This window comes from Mus pahari, chromosome 5 (genome assembly GCF_900095145.1).
Source record: "Mus pahari chromosome 5, PAHARI_EIJ_v1.1, whole genome shotgun sequence".
In the NCBI taxonomy this organism is placed as follows: domain Eukaryota; kingdom Metazoa; phylum Chordata; class Mammalia; order Rodentia; family Muridae; genus Mus; species Mus pahari.
This window is the reverse complement of record NC_034594.1, coordinates 44165983-44186994: the sequence shown is the minus strand read 5'-3', so window position 1 is coordinate 44186994 and position 21012 is coordinate 44165983. Positions and strand designations below refer to the sequence as shown.

The following is a 21012-nucleotide window of genomic DNA, read 5'->3' as shown; positions in this document are numbered from 1 at the left end:
GGAATACAGACAGAAAAATCTCTGGAAAGACTGGAATACTTTTAACCCACTCTTAGAATTCTAAGATTTATATCGTGTATCTCTAGTGCAGCTTCATTGCAACCCAGAAAATAAACCTCACTGTCTTCCATGGCAAATGGTGAGTGAAGCTTATTTATAAACAGCGACAGTTGGGAATACGGATTATTGGTAGTGGAGGGAATTATTGGGGTGGGATGGTGAAGTTCTGTAAGAGCCTCAGCATGAGAATATGAATGGTTTTACTCATGTGTGTATTTGTGTGTAGGGTATTGTTTGTTCTTGATTTTGAAATGGAAAATGCGCTGTTTAGCCTTTGCATTAAGGCAGAATCTGTAGTACTCACACGCCTTTAAAAACCCCAAACGCACATTTCTTAAAGGGTACGGTTCATCCCTAAGAGGCATTCGGAGATTTCAGGAAGGGATCCAGTCTAGGGAGGGCTCCCTCTTTTGTACCTTTTACAGAGAAACCTGGACACTCAACGCTGGGATTCCTAGATGCTGGCGGAGCCCAGAACACTCGGCCTCAGTGCATCTGGTAGCCTGCCAGTAGGTGGCGTTCTCGCCCCTCATCTGCAGGGTGTTCCCGAGGAATCCCAGCGGCGTGGCAGTCCCATCCCCCACCGGGAACACCCGAAGGCTGCATCCCAGACTTAATCTCAATCTATGCCTCCGCCCACCCCACAAAGTCCGAGGCGGCGAATGGCGTCGTGGAGGGGGCGGGGCTACGGGAGGTGGGCTGAGAGGGTGGGGCCTGGGAGGAGACAAAGCCGGGAAGAGTTAAAAGCCTTGACCCTGCCCCCGGGCGTCCGAGCGAAGGTTGTGGCGGATGCTGATCTAACTGGGGCCGGCTTATTACAGCTTGTGTGTGCGCGCGGGTGTGAGCCGGTGAGTAGCTGGGGCGCCTCCGGCTGCAAGCGGGCGCTCCTTCCCATCCCTGCAGGTGCCCCATGGCTTAGAGCGGCAGCCGCCGCCCCTATTAAACTATTCCGTTGAAGGCTGGAGTGAGAAAAAAGGAAGAAACCCCAGGTCTTGGCTGTGCAGAGATGAACTCAGTGACAAGGCCCTGGTGCACTTAGGGACGCTTCCAGAGTTTGGGCGTAGAGAAGGAAAATGGGAGTAGCAGAGTGCTGCTTGCCTATCTGTATAGAACGGCGCTTCCGAGGTTGGGATCGTTTTGGGAGGCGAGGACGTTGCAAGCAGTGACAAGTGGCAAGGCAGATCTGCACACGCGGAGGAGAATTTAGCTTTGAGGTGGACGCACAGAACTCTTGAGTGTTGGGTGTAAACGGACTAGGCAGGAAAGCTGGTTGCAGAAAGGGTGTAAGCCAGGAATTTAGGCGTGTACCCCTATCAAGGTTCAGGGGTGGGACCTGCCTTGGGGTGGGACCTGCCTTGTAGCCGGAGAAGAGCTAATGAAAGTGTAAGAGAGGGAGGGGATGAAGGTAGGCGGGGCCTCCAGCTTCAGCCTGTTGTGTTTGCTTAGCCACTTGGGGGCGCCCTGGGAATTCGATTCCAGAGGAGTTCTGCAGCCATCTGGGTGGACCTCATCTTTAAAAGGTCCTGGCACTGCTGAGAGGAGGGGCTGGTGTGGGGCTCTGGAAGGAGGGACCGAATCTGCTTCATAAGCAGAGCTTGCACAACGCCCTCAAGGATATCTCCTGATTCAGTGTCACCCGAGGTCGAACAAACCGGAGACCCGCAAAAAGCCAAAGAGCCGGGCGCTCACTCTAGGACTCACCCTCCTGTGGTGTGAGCGAGCATGTGTGTGCACCGATATTTGTACTCCTGTGACCTTTATTTGGAAGGCTCCTGTGCAAATAAACTGCCCTTTGCCCCTCTGGATACACTCAAGCACTGTACTTTAAACCAGATAAACTGGGCTGTCGGGCTGATACTAAATCCAAATAAATCCTCCTGGCAGGGGTATTGGTATGTTAAGACTTTCTGTTACCGATTTTGCTTTGTTTTAGGAGATAAATTGAAAGGACATTTGTTTAAGTCATCAAGATTGAGAGGCCTTGTTATAATTGGAAGTCCGTTCACCATCAAGATGAGAATTAGCAATTTTGCCCTCTAATCTGATTTCCTTAATGTGGCCACAGTGTATAGTTAATTGGGCGTTAGTGCGAGTGTAGACTCTGCAAAAGAGAGAAGCAGGAATTTTCCGACAATATACTGCAACTGCTTCCTTAGAGTCCCCACATGTTTTGCAATTTGAACTTGGCTAGAAAACAAACAGATTGGCTCAAGATAGAAACTTGAGATTTATGGAAGTAAAATTAAGTATGGCAAAGAGTTCCTATTGCTTAACTAGTCTATTATGTTTGTTTTCTGGAACTGCACAGGCTGTCAGATTGGAAACTGGCTGCCTTCAGACTATGTAAATAAGCTGGTAGCTGGTAGGCTTGGATCGAACTTTCCTTTAAAAGTTGGGATTGGGTGGAATCAGAAAATGTGAGACCCAAGAAGTCAGGGAATCTAGGGGTACCTAAAGCCCACACATGCCATGGAAATCAAGTCCAGAAGTGTGATAGTAGTCACAATACAGCTTCACTTCTTTAACAAGTGCAAAAAAAAAAAAAAAAAAATCAATAGATAAAGGGAAGGAAAGCTGACTTGTATCATTCATTGGTGCATTCTGAGATATAGAAATATTACAGCAGACTACATACACACCAAAAAGGAAATAATAAAGCAAAACAAAAAGTTCAGACATTCCCGGCATTGTGATCTTTTATTAGCTGTACTTGCTGTCACAGAAAAATAGCCTAGTCATAACTGTTGTGTAATGTGTGTAGGAACATAACCATGAAAATGCAGTATCAAAACTGAGATAAGTTTGCTGTCTCTGTCTCATGCCTTTAAAGTATGGTCATGGTAAAAATGGAATTAATTATGAACTTTATGATCTTCTGCAAGTTAATCTTTAAGTTGTATCTGATGGATGGTATTGGTTCTCCCACACCAGCTTGTTGATTTCTTTTAATTGAGTTCCAGAAACTTCTCTGGTGATAGACTCAGGGTACCACTTCAATACTAGAAATAGGATTCTAGAAATGCAAATCTCAGACATAAAAATGGGATTTGAGAGTTGGAAATATTCCTGGCTTCTTGTGAGAGCTGAGACCTACTGTCTAATAATCATTACCCTTTTTTTTTTTTTTAATTTAAGGATCAAATTATTTTAGCTATACTTTTCAAGACAGCTTTAGGTTGTTATCTAATTGCTTTAAAGTTTCCCAACTTTTCTGTTCCTCAGCTATAACATTGATATATCTGCCATTGCATTTCTGGAAAGAAAGTTCCCCATTATTTTGTCACTTGAGTGACAGAACAGGGCACTTGTTGCCTAGATAAATGCAACACATGTAGTCCATACAGGGATCCTATGACAGGACAAAGCAGAGACACCACCAAAATCCAACTTGGCGAACCAATAAGTACTGATGGGATTACTTACCCGAATATGGGTAAGGAGCAAAAATGGTTCTGCATCACCTCACCCCAGCATGGGTGAGAACTCACAAAAGCTGGGAACCTGGTGCATATTGTGCAGCCTGCTGGCAGCTCAAGGGTTGGAGACTGTCCTTTCCAGGTGGCCGGCCCACCAGTCAGGGTGGGACCTAGCAACTCTGCTCAGTTTCAGGGACATCCTGAAACTATATTTTTTTAGTTCTTTACCTGCCTGTTTAAAGAGCTTAGTGTAGGATAGAATGTTTCAGTTACAGAGAAAACGGTTACATAACAGTGTCCTATAAGGAATAGATACTCTCAGAGGCTCAGGGACCCTTTGCCTCTTGAAAACAAACATGTTATTCTTTAAGCCTTGAAGTTTCTCTTTTCCAAGCAGTCACCTTTGACCTTTATCGGAATCAGATAAATTAATACTTTTGGTTTGTTTTGAGACAGGGTTTCTAGTGTAGCTCTGGCTGACCTGAAACTTGCTCTGTAGACCAGGTTGGTCTCAAACTCAAATCCACTTGCCTGGCATGCATCATCACTGCCTGGCAAATAAATACTTTTTAAAGTGATGGCCTTCCTAGAACAATGTAGTGTCCCATCATACAAACAGCTGCTCTTGCCCCTGAAAAGCCAAGGGAACAGAGTGGGACTTGAGATACCAAGAAACATAACTTGGATAAGCCTGTGTACTAGGTAGGGACCTTTCTGTCTCCTGATTTCTCTACCTGAAATACTAAATCACTTTAGTATTATTTAGTCATCTCTAAGATAACAGATCTGCTCTTGTAATGGTTGAGATAATGATTGCATTATTAAGGGTGTGTTTTAGGGTCAGGTTCCCCTACACTTTAGTGAGATGGCCTTGGCAAAGCTATTTATCTCTCAAGTGGGAAAATAATTTCTTAGAGTCATCTTATAGTCCTGATTCAGAAGCAACACATAACGCATTGTAGCTGTGCCTTGCACAGAGAAGTTCTTAGTTGTGTTGGTAAATGTAGTTGTGACTATCTATATAACTGTGCTATTATAAATTGTTCTTTTTTAATAGTCACCAATTCATTGATACTACATTTCTACTTTATAACGTGACAAGGTACATATCTTTTTTTTTTTTTTAATTAGGGTTATTGAAGTAAAAATGTCCAGAAAAATCCATGGAGGTTCTGTGGTGGAGATGCAAGGAGATGAAATGACACGAATCATTTGGGAATTGATTAAAGAAAAACTCATTCTTCCCTATGTGGAACTGGATCTGCATAGGTAAATAAATGAATTGCTCTTCTCTGTAGCTAGCAAACCCAGAAACGATTGTTATTTCCAATTGTACCTGACATTGTTTTGTTACATATAAACTACCTGTGTTTTGTGATTAAAGGTTTTCATTTTGTTGTTGATGTTTGGGTTGGGTTTTTGGATTTTCTTTGAGACATAGCGCAGATTGGCCTTGAACTCACAAAAGTCCTCCTGCCTCAGCTTCTCAAGTGCTAGGACAACAGTCATATGTCACAATTCTTAGCCAAAGCTTTTTTTTTTTTTTATCTTAAATATATGCAGATGAATCTGTTTTTTTGAATGTGTGTGTGTGTGTGTGTGTGTGTGTGTGCACTCATGCACATTCCACAGCACATGTCCCACAGTGGAGATCAGGGCAACCACCTAGTGGAAGTGGATTCTCTCCTTCTACCATGTGGGCTCAGTGAATCAAGCTATCAAACTCAGATCATGAGGCTTAGGAGCAAGAATCCTTCCCCAGTGAGCCATTGCCCTTCAGCCCTCCGGGAATCTTCTATTTTAACCTACTGTTAGAAAAAGTGGACTTGCCATTATTTCAAAGTTAAGTCCTGTAAAAGAAACGTGGTGAATTTTGAGGCATGTCTAACTCTGTTTGCCCTCTGAATGTCTTTGCACATCAGCTGTCTAGAACAGTCAGTGTATTACTTGTAGAATGAAAAAAAATAGGGGACAAAAGGTGACCCAAATGCTGAGAACTCCTGTTTGTCCTTCCCAGCTGGCTCTTCTGCACATCCACTGAGTCAGTGGGCGGGGCTTTCCTTCTCCTCCTGCGTCTTCTGTGCTCTTCATGCTGCTTGCCTGGGTACCCCACCTCCAGCAGTAGCTCCCTAGGAGTCCCGTGTGCCTTTGCCCTGGGTTGGCTGTGTTTAGAGGCAGATGAGGGAGTAGGTTATTTATTCTCTCCCTTTTCCCTGGTGTTTCTCCTTTTTAAGCATCACAAAGAACAGAGCCAAGCCCAGGGCAAAGCTTAGAGTAGTACACCTGTGGAAGTTACGTTCCTATCCAAGTATTTACCAAGGCCTAGGAAATAGGGGGGATGTGGTATTGAGATCTGCCAGAGCAGAAACCCCCAAAACAGGTTTTTCTGCTAGGCCCAAAGGGACAGCATAATGGAAGAATTATTGGGGGCCCCTGACAGTGGGGTTCAACTATTGACTAGCCTTGCACCTGGCTTCCTCTTCCAGCTGCCTGGTCCCACCTCCTGGTCTTTTGTCCTTTGTCTTGTGTCATTGTAACTGCGAATGTATCCTGCCCCGCTTTTCTTTGTTCTGTATTAAAGATGTGATGCTCATTTTGATCAATACATTCAGTTTTACACCCTCTCTCCTGTGGACTGTGGTCTACCAGCGGTTGGGATAGGTCAGGACAGGGAGATGCAAACCCTCAGAAGAGAAAGGCAGCTTAGTTATTAGCTGGCTTGGAGAGCTGAGACTTTCCTGTAAGGCCATGGAGAACTAAATAAATCACTTAGTGATTTTGTGTAGGTGTAGGGTTTTTTTTTTTTTTTTTTTTTGGGGGGGGGGGGGTATCTGGTTTGGTTTTTGTTTTGTGTTTTGGTTTTTGTTCTGGCTTTTCCAAAACACCTGTGTGTGTCTGTGTGTGTCTGTGTGTGAGTAGCCCCGGCTGCCCTGGAACTTGCTCTGTAACTCAGGCTGGCCTCAAACTCAGAGATTTCCCCCTGCCTCTACCTCCCAAATGCTGAGATTAAAGAAAAGGTATGCACCAGCACCTCCCAACTTGTATTACTTTTAATAAACCATTATATACGTAAGCTTTTTGGTTACTTCCTATGCTCCGTGGACAGCCAGCATTCATTCCTCTGTGGATAGTTTGTACCATGGGAGCTGTGCTAAATACAGTGTATACAAGATGGTTAGTGGATTCCATTGCTTATCCAATAAACTACAGGCTTGTTTCCAGAACAAAGAGACTTACCAAGATGTAGGGGAAGGTTTACCATATGACTAACTGGCTTTAACAAAAGAGTTGTCAGCTCTTTTGGCACGGATAGGCAAGAGCTAACCTTCCTACCACTTCAGTACCAGAAATACAAACCAGCCCTTTAATCCTTTCACCTTGCCGCCTCGGTACTTACAGAGTATAAAACTTATGATGGGAAAATAAGGTTGGACTTGGCTTTAATTTGTTTGCTAGTTGTGTGGACAGAAGCCAAGCCAAAGGGTTGCTCTGATCTATTGCTGCCTTCAAATGGTGGAAAACCAGGAGGCCATTTAGCAGACTGCATTGGCTTCTGCTTAGTTCCCTGATAAGCAGCTCTCCCACCTGAGGGAGGCAGGGCGCAGCCTCCTAGAGTAGTGTCACCACTTTGCAGGCTAAGCACCCATGTTTTGTTTGGTGCTAGAACTTGACATAGTTAGCTGTTTTATGGTCTTCACTTTGGCTCAGCAAGCTCTGCGTGCAGGTTGCAGCCTGTCAGTTTGTCTGCACAGTTGCCCTGACATCTCTCCTTCTCCAAGCTATGATTTAGGCATAGAGAATCGTGATGCCACCAATGACCAGGTCACCAAAGATGCTGCAGAGGCTATAAAGAAATACAACGTGGGCGTCAAGTGTGCTACCATCACCCCCGATGAGAAGAGGGTTGAAGAATTCAAGTTGAAACAAATGTGGAAATCACCAAACGGCACCATCCGAAACATTCTGGGTGGCACTGTCTTCAGAGAAGCTATTATCTGCAAAAATATCCCCCGGCTAGTGACAGGCTGGGTAAAACCCATCATCATTGGCCGACACGCATATGGGGACCAAGTAAGTCATTTGAGTGAGCATAATTTGATTTTTTTCCATGTTTATTTTTCATAGACCTTTAGCTCCGATACCTATGTTTGTCCTTTGGGGTCTACACCCTTAAGAGAGGTCCAACATATATTATGAATAAACTATAAATTTACATATGTTTAGGAAAGGGTAAAAATATAGATAAACTTTCAAATAAGTACTCATCTTAACACATTTTCCCCCAAATATCCTTTTGTTAAGTTATTCCATATGATATTGACATTTTTGTATTAGTAATACCATACGCTCAGATTGGTGGTTTTCGGTGCTGGCTGCGCACTGGGACCCTTTCATGAGATGTTGCTGGTGGTAGTAATGGTGATGGTTTTATTGCATTGCTACTTTGGTTTGTTTGGGGGTTTTATGTTTGTTTGTTTGTTTGTTTTTGTTTCACTTCTAATATTTGAGTCCCACCATAGAACCATTGAAATTTGAATTTTGTGAGGATTGGTGTTTCTTTTAAAAAACCCCACCCGATTCTAACATTCAGCCACATAAAGAACTACCAGGTATTACATTAAACCGATCACTTCGTGGATAAAGAGAAAGTCACCCAGTAGTTTCGATCAGTCTTGTGAAAGCATTCTGTACTGCTTGGAAAACAAATGTCATTCGTTTCTGTACTGGTACAGTTGGTCTCATTGGTGAATTGGGCAGAAAAGTTGCTGACAGCACAGATTACAAAGTCTGTAGAAACTGAGATTTCAGGTTTTAATAGATAGTAGCTTATATATCAAAAGGAGCCTTAAACAAAGCAGAAGCCAGCTAACATCGAGAGGCTGCTATGGACACATCCCTGAGGACTGTGGCCACAGCAGATGTCTCTGTTCCTGCAACAGGGTTACCAGCATGGTCCTTGATGTGTCCCATGGCTTTTGTTTCACCCTGTGGCTCTTGATAAGTCTTCACCCTGAGTATACTGCCTACTCAGTATTTTTTTTTCCTTTTTATTGCTCAATTCTTGTGGTTTCAGTTCCTTGAGAAATGGATTCTATTTTCTTTCCTCCTCCTCCTCCTCCTCCTCCTCCTCCTTCTTCTTCTTCTTCTTGTTTTTTTTTGTTTTGTTTTGTTCTGTTTTTTTAGAACTAGTATGTTGACTCATGGTTTAATGTTCATAGATCTGTACAAAGTATTTTAGGGCACCTCAGTGCCTCAGCTGCCATAGTAAAGAACTTTGGATGACAGAAGTGTTTAGTCTTTTCTGTTATCTGATTGACCTTCTGCACACTGTGGTTAGGATTACTGTAAATCGACAGGTGCAGCTGGCACTGCCCATGTCCTGAAAAAGGTCCTGTGCAGCAGTGACCTGTGAGCACCTGGTGTGTCGGGGGCACATGTCTCCACTGTAGAGTGGCTCAGGCCCATCTTGGAGGTGTTAGCAACAGTGATCACCACAGAGGGAGACTGAACCCTGAAAATTTAACAGCATGTCACATCCCAAGCCACAATCAGGTGTGCTCAGCATTCAGCTTCAAGATTAGTGTCAGGACGTGACATAAGCTCTGTTGTCATCTTCAGTGGGAGAGCTGGTGCTGGCATCTCACGCTAGCTTTCCCTCTGTGGCCTCATTCTACCCAGAGCCCCCCACCCCCGTGTTGACACTTAAAACTTCTCACCTGTGTCTGCCATGACACAGCTACAAGCTTCCTAAAGGGACTTGTCTGTGGTGGATAGTTTTGATTGCCATTTTAATAGTCTAGAATCACCTGAGAACGAAATCTCAAGAAGGCATTGTCTTGATTTAGGTTGGCCTGTTGGCTTGTCTGTGAGGGAATTTTTTTGAACCCAGTTAATCTAAGAGGGAAGGTCCTCCCAGAACATGGGTGGCACCATTTCCCACCAACTGGGCCTTGGATTGGATGAAAGAAAGAAAGCTGAGCATAAGCGTGCATGCGTGTTCCTCTCCGTTCCTGACTGTGGCAGTGACGTGGCCAGCTTCCACAGCTTCTGCAGCTGTGACTTCCCCACTGTGGTGGACCGTCATCACTTGGACCTGGCTGAAAGAAACCCTTTCTTCCCCAAATTGCTTCTGTTGGAGTGTTTTATCACAGCAACAGAAACAAAGCTAAGACAGAAGTTTATGATGCTCTCCATCCTCGCTGCTGTCTATTCCACAGGTTCCTGATGAAGATGTGCCCATCTTCAACATGCACTGTTACCAACTAGTAGACCTCCCTCATAGTGGACCCCACCCTAACCTCAACCCTAGCTCTTAAAACCAAACAGCCTCAAGTTAAACTGCTGGTGTTTGGTTCCATAATCTATTTTCCCCCCTTACAGTTTCAGGTGGACTACTTCTCCTAATGTGTGTTCCCCTCTTCACAGTACAGAGCAACTGATTTTGTTGTTCCTGGGCCTGGAAAAGTAGAGATAACCTACACACCAAAAGATGGAACTCAGAAGGTGACATACGTGGTGCATGACTTCGAAGGTATGTGCAGTCTACCCTGCTGCGTGTCACTGTACGGATAGATCCCTTGGGATACCTTGTTACAGTAGTTTTGTTTAACTTAGCTATGGCCAAGTAGTGGTGGCATATGCCTTTAATCCCAGCACTTGGGAGGCAGAGGCAGGCAGATCTCTGTGAGTTTGAGGCCAGTCTGGAGCTACAGACTGAGATCCAGGACAGCCAGGGCTACACAGAGAAACCTTGTCTCTAAGAGAAGAAAAAAAGGGGTTGGGGTAGTTATGTAATTGCCTAAAAAGACGACCTGAATCTTCAACATTTCTGAGGAACATCAAAATCTAAAGGGTTGGGATGGTGGTTTTGTGGATAAAGCACTTGAGCACTTGCAGCACAAATTTTAGGACCTGAGTTTGAATCCCCAGAGCCCACATATAGCTAAGCACAACTGTATGCCTAATATCAGGCTGGCTACCCTGGCCCACACAGTGGTTAGCAACATGAGACCCCGTCTTAAACAAGATGGAAGACCCACTCCTGAGGTTGTCCTGACCTCCACACATTCTCCTCCACAGATGTGTGCATGCAGTCATTCATACATAACACATGAACATCATCACACATACACAAATTTATTTTAAACTGTGTCCAAAATTTTAAGCATTCACACAAACAGGAAACCCAGGCCCTCCCCAGCTTTTGCATTCCTTGCCTCCTCTAAGTGATATTGTTTTCATAGATTCCGTGTCTTCATAGACTCATAGATTCTAGTTCTACCTGTTTAGTGTTTTTCACATTGTCAGCCAAGTTAGCCTGGGGACCTTGGCATGAATTCAGGTTCTGACTTTCAGTAATAACAGAGGTCAGTTAATAAGAGTTGTGAAACACCAGTGATTACGTGTAGTGTAATTATTTACCCCAATTAACACAGGTGTGCTCAGTATGCCCCCGGAAATGAGAAGATTTTTACCCAGTGGTTAAAATGCAAATCTTTCTCCATACGGATACCTAAGTTTAAGATGCACACTGGGAACTGGAAAGATCGCTCACTGGGCAGAGTACTCGCTGTGCAAGCAAGAGCTGAAATCCTCAGGTCCCACACACAGAGCCAAGCACAAAAGCAAGTGTTGTAATCCCAGTGCCCCTACAGGGAGATGGGAAGCAGAGACAAGAGACTTTGGAAGCTCACAAACTAGCTAACCTGATGGATGCAGTAACACAAGAGGTTCTGCCTACAGCAACAGATGAAGGCTGAGATTGTCTTCTAGCCAACATGAGTGCCGTGGTACACAGCCACCACACACATTCACACACACACACACACACACACACACACACACACACACACAAGAACACACGCCCTATATATGCAGTGAAAAAATAAAGTGCAGTCAGGCAGTAGTGGTACATGCCTTTAATCCCAGCACTCTGGAGGCAGAGACAGGGGGATCTCTGTGACTTTGAGGCCAGCCTGGCCTAGAGAGCAAGTTCCAGGACAGCCAATGCTACAGAGAGACCCTATCTCAAAAAAATAATAATAATAAACAAAAATAAAAAAACAAATTCCATGTTGGAACATGTTAAAGTGTGTAAGACAAGTTCCAACTTCCTTTCACATTCTTTTTTTTTAAGACATTCTTTTTTTTTTTTTTTTTTAAGACAGGGTTTCTCTGTATAGCTCTGGCTATCCTGGAACTCACTTGGTAGACCAGGCTGGCCTCGAACTCAGAAATCCGCCTGCCTCTGCCTCCCGAGTGCTGGGATTAAAGGCCTGCGCCACCAGGCCCGGCTTCTTTTTTTTTTTTAAGATTTATTTATTTTATGTATATGAGTACACTATAGCTGTCTTCAGACACACCAGAAGAGGGCATCAGATTCCATTATAGATGGTTATGAGCCACCATGTGGTTGCTGAGAATTGAACTCAGGACTTCTGGGAGGGCCGTCGGTGCTCTTAACTGTTGAGCCATCCCTCCAGCCCCTTCTTTCCCATTCTTGATTGTACTTCTAGTTCCCAGGGGTAGTTTTCCATGTTTTGATATCTTCAGGATCTTTTGTTGTTTTTGTTTTTGAGACAGGCTCTCACTGTGTAGCCCTGGCTATCGTAAAATTCATTCTGTAGACCAGGCTTGACTCAGACTCACAGGGATCTACCTACCTTTGCCTCCCATGTGCTGGGATTAAAGACTTGTACCTCTGTGCCTGCAATCTTTGGAATCTTAAGGACCATATGATTTTCTTATTGCTGTTGCCCTTCTAAAATACATTAAAACGCCCTTATCTAAAGCAAATGCTTCCCCTCTGTGCCTGTGCCATAGCCTGTTCAAGTTGGTAGTTCTGGAATTTCACAGTCCTGATGAGCCCGTGGTGGCTGCTGAGAAATTGGTCCTTGGGTGTTTATTGTACATGGTTTTAGTCTTGGTATAAATACCATCATCCTTACCTTTCTCCTCTTTGTCCTTGGTGATTTCCTCTCCACAGAAGGTGGTGGTGTTGCCATGGGCATGTACAACCAGGATAAGTCAATTGAAGATTTTGCACACAGTTCCTTCCAAATGGCTCTGTCAAAGGGCTGGCCTTTGTATCTAAGCACCAAGAACACTATTCTGAAGAAGTATGATGGGCGTTTCAAAGACATCTTCCAGGAGATCTATGACAAGTAACTATGGCCCTTACTCCCTTTTCTGTTTCCAAGTAAGAATTGAGGGCATTTAAGGTGTAGCCCCTGGGGCAAACTGTATGAGCCACATCGCTGCCCTGACATTGGGTAATGGCAAATCTGAGATTTAGCAGGACCGAAAAGAAACTGCTCTTAGCAGGCAAATGTGTTCCTAAATAAGGGCCATGTGTTTTCTTTTCTTGGTAGGGACAGGGCTGTTCAGTGTTTGAATGAAGTAGCCCGTTTATGTTGAAAAGTGCCAATGTTTTGAAAGTGTGTGTTTCTGAAACCTGCCCAGTTTATTTTTAAGACCTTTGCTTGAATTGAAAGGTCTGCTTTAAGATGTTATGTTATTCATATGTAACAGTTCTCATTTCAACCACACATGAGGTATGCTTGGGTCCACTCATAATAGGGCATGACTCCCAGTTAGGGCAAGTGTTCAGATGGGAGCTGAGAAATAAAAGGAGACCTTTGCTGAAGCTTGGAGATTCCTCTTCCTATGGCCCATCTGTTCCAAGCTTGGGCACTATTACATTTTTAAAATAAATTGCATCGCAGAATCTGATCATTACTGAAAATGTCGGAAGCAAAGAAATATGTGGGAGAATCTGTTTTTCTCACGTAATTCTTAGGCCTTCATTCATAAGAGAGAATAGTGTTCTGAGAGGCGGCCACTTTGAGGGTCTGTCTCAAGTTTGTGCTGTATCTACTAACAATAATGTTTCCTGTCCTTTTGGAGAGTTGCAAATGGTATCCCTGATAAAACTAATTCTATTTTATTCTTGTTTTCTCTTGTTCATTTGTTTGTTTTAGGAAATACAAGTCCCAGTTTGAAGCTCAGAAGATCTGGTATGAACACAGGCTCATAGATGACATGGTGGCCCAGGCAATGAAGTCAGAGGGAGGCTTCATCTGGGCCTGTAAGAACTATGATGGGGATGTGCAGTCGGACTCAGTGGCCCAAGGTAAATCTAAATAGATGGCCAGAGGACCACGGAGAGAAAGCACATGCTGGCAGCGAGGTTATTCCACAAAATTCTCTGGTGTGAGAAGGAACTTTTATTTCTTTTTTTGTTTTTAAGACTTCATTATGTACATTAGTGCTTTGCCTGCATGTATGTCTGTGAAAGTGCCAGGTCCCGGAAAGTTGGAGCTATAAACAGCTGTGAGCTGCCATCTGGTTGCTAGGAATTGAACCAGAGTCCTTGGGAAGAGCAGAGCTCTTAGCAGTTAGCCATCTCTCCAGCCCAGCCATAAAAGGGAGTGTCTTAGTCCTTGTCTACTGATGAACCGTTAACAGTGCAGGAGGCCTGGAGGCACTCTTAGGTGCCTGGATAAGTGAATCACACTCCTCCTGGGAAAGTAGCTTTACTCAGTCACACAGGAAGTTCTTCAGTGATCTGCCCTTCTTGGCTCCAGCCTTAACACAACTCAGCCCTCTACCTCAGATGAAGTTTCAAAGCTCCCAGTGGGTAGCTAAAACCATATCCGAACACTCAATTCCCCTATCCTCATAGCTCATGAGGCCAGGTGTGGGGGTGCACACCTTAACCAGGAGACAGAGGCAAGTGGATTTCTTTGATTTCCAAAGCCAGCATGGTCTACATAATGAGTTCGAGGACAGCCAGGGACATGTAGAAAAGTTCTGTCTCAAACAAAAGAATGTAGAGAGAAAACCAAACAGAAGTTGTAAAGTAAGGGACCCCAGCACCAAGGACGGGATCTCCAAGAGGTCATTCATCAGGCAACGAGTCCCAAGTGTGCTCCTCCTGCCAACCTTGAAGGCTGTTCTAATGCTATAAAACATATGCTTGGCACTTAGCTTCCAACACAAAGGAGTGTGCAAAGCCCAGTGCTGTTTATAGAAACTTCAAGAACCGGGTGGTTTTGACATGTAAAATTCCCTGCCTTCCTCCCCAGATTGCCCTTTGGTTTCAAGTTTGCACAAGGGAAGTCCAAGAACCGGAGTCCCCCAGATGAGGGTTTGTGTTAGTTTCAATTGTGTTTACTTTCCCACTGGAGGTGCTGCTTTTGGTCTTTGAAAGCTGAGCGTCTCTAATCAGTTTGAAAATCAGTAGACCAGACCAACAAAAGATAACATTAGTATCATATATAGTGGTTACACAACTTTCTGTCTCTTTAAAATCTCATGCATTTATGCCAAGTGGAACAGTCCTTTGTAGTGACACCCTGGTAGATAAAACAATAACAACAACAATAACAACAACAACAACAACAAAACATCGGGTGTTATCAGAGTTCTGGGAAAGGTACACAAAGCCATTCTAAGGCCTTGTGTAGCTAGGCATGTGCTGTATTGTGAGCTAAGTCCCCCACACCCATTGTTGTTAAATGTCCTATCAAAGTGCAATAAGCACTGTCAGCCAAGGTCCTGTGCGCGGGCCAGAAGCCCGTACATCACATGACCTCAGAGAGCAAATCAGATTGCAAGGCAGCAGAGTGGGACTTCCCTCTCCTGGAGAGGTACAACTGCTGTGTACTCAATTATGTTCTCAGTTTGACAGTGGCACCAGCTAGTGTTGTGGTAGATATGTTGGGTAGGAGCCATGAAGCTACAGAGTGGAGTGGAGTGGAGCATAGATCAGACCCAAAGTGAGGTACAAAGCCCCTCACCAGTCACTGCATCTGAAGCCTTGGGGCTGCACAGGTACTGGAGAGAGCCACTGCTCCCACACAGAAGCATCTTTACTTTTTAAATGCTTTCCCTCTGTTTACCACTTTCAACATAAGGAGTTGCTGTTAGGTCAACTGAATAGATTTAGACTGGTACATTTAGGCGGCGGGAGAAGGAATCTCAATTCCTCAGGAGCATACTTAGGACCTGTTGCCAAATAATGAGCTCTTGGGGAGCACCAGAATACCTTGGTTCTCTTTTTACATTTTCAGTGTGATATACAACGATAGGAAAATTAAGTGACTTTCTACTTTTGTGTGAAGTTTTGTTTTGTTTTAATCACTTACAAATGCATAAATTAAGGAGGGAAAAGATTGATTTCACTGAAGTCAGAGATGACAAAAACAATATGGGCTGGTAAAATGGCTCAGCAGGCAAAGGCATCTACCACCAAGCATGGTGATTGTAGTTCAGTTTCCAAGATCCACACAGTGGAAGGATAAAACTGACTCTCAGAAGTTATTCTCTGATCTCCACACATACATGGGCACAGATGTGACACATACACACACATACCAAATAAATAATAATAATAATAATAATAATAATAATAATAATAATAATAAAAAACTAATGTGGCCAAAAAGTAAAATAAAAGAATTTTCTTGGTGTCAGACAAAAAAAAAAAAAAGTAGCCTGCTTATAACCATTATTATAATTTATCATCAGCTTCATTAGGTGGTCATGGGAGAGTAAAGAAAATGGAAGTGCTTCGCAGTTGAGTAAAGAATGCATGAAAAGGAAAAACAGTTGCATGGACTTAAAAGTGGCAGTAAGGTTCGCTGGGTAGGGAACTGCAGAAAAGAGGTGTTTGTCAAGAGTATTGAAGCAAGGGAAAGCAAGTAGGCTGTTCCTACATCCACCCGTCCCATCCTGCTTTTAGTCTGCCTTTTCATCTCCATCTCAGCAAGGGTGAGTGAGCCACAGGAGGGCAGCAGATAACTCACTTCTGTACTCCAGAACCAAGGGGCACTCTGCATAGAGCAAGAGTGGGTTCTTACTTCACAGGAAGTTCTGTTCTAAGGGATACAAGTATGCAGCCACATAGTCATGATTATGTGTGCATTCCTCTAGTCCCACAGCAACTCAGCCAAGTAGGTAGGTGCTTTTATTATCTAACTTTACAGGCAGGAAAACTGAGTCATGGGAACCATGAAGCCTCAGAAGTAGAATGAAGTACAGGTCACCCCCTAACACAAAGTAGATGCTCCAGAAAGAATAATAGCCTTTCCAGGCAGTTTGATTCAAACTCGAAGCTGGGGTCCTGCTTTCTGAAGAGCGTTGCCTATGCTTGTATGCGCTTGTGTTGATTTTGTTTATCATACCCTATCAGCATCCAGTCACTTACTCTCATCTCTAGAGCAGTACTGTTCATGCAGTTGTACCCAACACTTCACGCTCTACCCTTACAGGTTATGGCTCCCTTGGCATGATGACCAGTGTGCTGATTTGTCCAGATGGTAAGACGGTAGAAGCAGAGGCTGCCCATGGCACTGTCACACGTCACTACCGCATGTACCAGAAAGGGCAAGAGACGTCCACCAACCCCATTGGTAAGATAGTATCTACTTTACTGATTTTCAGCCAGAGAACTCTTTAAAGGCAATCTCAGAGGAACTGAGACACATACCTTTGCTGCTCATAGACTCCTATAAAATCATCACCAAAATCATTACTTTGTTTTATTTAGAGGGTGGGTGATGAAACAATGTCTGTGTATCCTAGGCTAGCCTAGAACTTTTATATGTAGCACAGGCTAGCCTCAAAATTGTAGTAATCTTCCTGATTCTGCTTCCCAAGTGCTGGGTTAATGGGTGTATACTATAATTAGGAGCGATTTTAATGTCCTTTAAAATGCAGAAGATCAATATTGTATTTGTTGAAGAACAGAGAGGAACATTTTCTTTTTTTTTAATTTTTTATTATTATTTTCTTTATTTACATTTCAAATGCTATCCCGAAAGTTCCCTAACCCCCCCCCCCCCAGGAACATTTTCAAAAGCATTTTCCTTTACCCAGGAACAATGAGGTGTCACTTAAGGTCAAATGGATAAATCTCTCTTAACAGAGCTTCAGATAAAATATTTCCAACCATCCTAAAATGCATCCGTAATTCATAACACCTAATGATGCCCATCACCTAAACAAAAACCTGCCCCATCTCTAGAAAGAGTGAAACACTAGGAATCCCCATACCTGGAGTGATTTGAAATAGGAAATTTTTTTGTTTTCTTTCCTTAGCTTCCATTTTTGCCTGGTCCCGAGGGTTAGCCCACAGAGCAAAGCTTGATAACAATAATGAGCTCAGCTTCTTCGCAAAGGCTTTGGAAGACGTCTGCATTGAGACCATTGAGGCTGGCTTTATGACTAAGGACTTGGCTGCTTGCATTAAAGGCTTACCCAAGTAAGTGTAAGATGCCCTGCACTCTGGTCAAATCACCCCTCATTGAAATTATGTGAGCTGTTTGTCTTTTCTGGGGTCAGCACACACTATGTGTATAGTGTGTGGTATCAGGTAGACAACCTATTCAGCTCTGTGAAAATCATCTTTGTACAACCACATACTTTCACACTTGTCACTGTAGCAGGAAAGTAGTCATAGATCATAAAGAAATACATAGGTACAGTGGCATGCCAATCAAACTTCTGTGTAGAGAACTGGGCTACAACTAGATTTGGTTTATGAGCTGGGTTCTAAATTTGCTGGTTTCTGAACTAGTGTTCAGTTGTTAAAATGAAAGAGTTGTATTTAATTTTTTTTAGAAAATGAGAAGGCGGGAGTGATGATTCATGCTTGAGAACAACTTACTGCTCTTGCAGAGAACATGAGTTGGGTTCCCAGCACCCAGGTTGGGTGGCTCGCAACCACCTATAAGTGTAACTCCAGGACTCTGACATAGGTAGCTATACTGATGTGCAAACAGACACACACAGAGAGACACACACACACACATAACTTAATTAAAATAAATCTTTTGAGAAAATTGACACTGAAGGATACTTGGATACTAGATTATTCTACCCTTTTGCTGTCTTTAACTTCCCATCGAGTAAATAGCCTAAATATGAATAGAAGCAATCCAGATGGTGTAGTCCCTCCCTAAAGTACCTACCAGTGTCCCTGTGGGGCCAGGATTTTTTTGAGGACCTGGGAGCCAGTGTCCTGCTAGATCAACTGTTACTCAGAATCCACTCTCAAGGAGAAATTATAAAGTCAACCCTAAAATCATAAACACATGACAACAAAAATGGACTCATCAGGTTGTGTTTGCTTATTTGTGCATACATATACATACGTATGTAACAATAATAATTGGGGAAGAAGACTATCAATGAGAGAGTGGCGGGGCATGGAAAGAGCTAGGACTTGAGAGTGACTGAAGGGAGGGAAGGGACAGAGGAAAGTAATATAATTATATTTCAATTAAAATGTGCAAAAGTTTAAAAATTTTAAACCAAACAAAAAATAAAATCCTACTTAAATATAAATTAATACCGTTTCCCCACCAGTACACCCTCAGAGATTTGTTACAGTTGGTGTAGCCCAGCAAAGAGGTAGACTCATTTACTACATGTTTCTTAAATTTCCAGCAAAGATACATTTGCAACATCGTTACCAGGATAGTGGTTTTGAATCCTACTCTTCAGGCATTTATTAACAAACTTTAAGTGGAATGACTTCAGTAACATTGGCATTAGCCTGACCTAAAGCTCCTGGTAGTTCAAAGCCATACAGCAAGTAGTCTCCTGTGAATGTATGCACATGAGGCCCCACTGCAGGCTACCCTGAGCGCAGTTGGCACCAGGAACCTCAGTCATGGCCCATAGACTTGTAGCTTTTTAACGTTAATGAGGTCTTTTCTAGAAGTGTGAGTAGCATTGCTATGATTTGTTTTTATTTGCCTCCTGCCGCGTCAGAGAAAAAAACTAAATTTCTTTCTTTTTTTTTTTTTTTTCTCCCACCAGTGTACAACGTTCTGACTACTTGAATACATTTGAGTTTATGGACAAACTTGGAGAAAACTTGAAGGCCAAATTAGCTCAGGCCAAACTTTAAGGTCAAACCTGGGCTTAGAATGAGTCTTTGTGATAACTAGGTCCACAGGTTTACGTAGTTTTTTTTTTTTTTTTAGTAGCACTCAAAGTTAAAAACAAAAATCATTTTGTAATTTGTTTAGAAGACAAAGTTGAACTTTTCTATATGTTTACAGCCTTTTTTCTTTTTCATACAGTTATTGCCACCTTAATGAATGTGGTGGGGAAGTTTTTTTAATTGTATTTTATTGTGTAATAGCAGTGTAGGAATTATGTTAGTACCTGTTCACAATTAACTGTCACGTTTTCTCATGCTCTAACGTAAATGACCAAAATCAGAAGTGCTCCAAGGGTGAACAATAGCTACAGTATGGTTCCCCACAAGGGTAAAAGAGAAACTCACTTCCCCTGTTGTCCATGAGTGTGAACACTGAGGCCTTTGTGTGCAAATGTTGTACTGTGTGTGGGAGAGCTATACAATGAGCTCACACAAGACTGGAACAGATAGGATGTGTGTAGCTAAAATGCATGGCAGACGTGTTTGTAAAGAGCATGTACGTGTCCAATATACTAGTTATATTTTAAGGCCACTGGAGAAGTCCAAGTCTAGAATAAATGCAGACTGGAGGATTCTGCTCTTTGATTTCTCTTCTCCTGTGACCCAGCCCAAGTATTATCCTACCCCAAACAGCACATTTCACCCATGTGCAATAATGGGAGCCACACCATTTGGATTTCTGCTAGCCTGCTGCATTTCTTTTATATAAATGTGACTTTTTTTTCCCCAGAAGTTGATATTAAACACTATTACAGTATAGTCCTTCTAAAACGTTAATTTTATTAAAATGAAGTACTAATGACTCTTCTTTGAAGTGTTTATTATGTGTTTTTATTTAAAAAGTGTTTTTCATTTCTTTTCCTATTACTGTAATAAGATACCTTGATAGAAGCACTTTAAAGGAGAAGGGGTTAGTTTTGGCTCACAGTTCAAGGTACATCCCAGTGTGGCTGGGAGGTCAGCATAGCAGGAGCTTGAAGCAGCTGGTCCTGAAGTAGAGAACAATGAATGCATGCTAGTGCTCAGCACACTTCCTCCACTGTACACTGTCCAGGACCCCCAGCCTAGGAACCAAGATGGCATTTCCTATAGCCCTAAACAGAAATCAGAGAAACCCTAGTGTGTGTGCCTAGAGGCCATATCCCAGGTGATTCTGGGCTCTATCAAGTTGAAAAGTAACACAGACACTAGATTATATCCTAGCCATGGGAATTTGATTTGAAAAAATTTCTTCTTTTAAGAAGTCTACTGTGTGACAGCTTGTGATGGTGCACACCTGTGATCCCAGCACTCGGGAGGCAGAGGCAGGCAGATCTCTGAGTTCTAAGCCAGCCTGGTCTACAAAGGGAGTTCCAGGATGCCCAAGGCTACATAGAATTGAACTCTGAACTGTAATAAACCCTTTCCTTCCAGGGTTAAAAAAAAAAAAAAAGAAAAGAAAAAGAAAAACCCTGTCTCCAAAATAATCAAAAACAAACAAAAAGTTTGCTGAGGAGTGGAGTATGTGAATTAACAGACAGTGAGGGGAATCTGCCCTGGAAGGACAGAGTAGTGCTGCAAGATCCCGCTTCCAGTGTAAGG

The 21012-nt window shown here is 43.1% G+C and overlaps 1 protein-coding gene across 1 annotated transcript; it reads left to right on the top strand.

Annotated features, from left to right (window-relative positions):
• The first annotated feature begins 756 nt into the window (after positions 1–756).
• On the top strand, positions 757–20233 carry Idh1 (isocitrate dehydrogenase (NADP(+)) 1, cytosolic). The gene is made up of 9 exons (XM_021199419.1): positions 757–908; positions 4608–4745; positions 7256–7547; positions 9903–10008; positions 12463–12640; positions 13457–13608; positions 16751–16891; positions 17580–17742; positions 19305–20233. Exons 2-9 carry the CDS (start codon positions 4624–4626, stop codon positions 19393–19395), a joined length of 1245 nt encoding a protein of 414 aa, XP_021055078.1. The 5' UTR covers positions 757–908; positions 4608–4623; the 3' UTR covers positions 19396–20233.
• Positions 20234–21012: the final 779 nt, after the last annotated feature.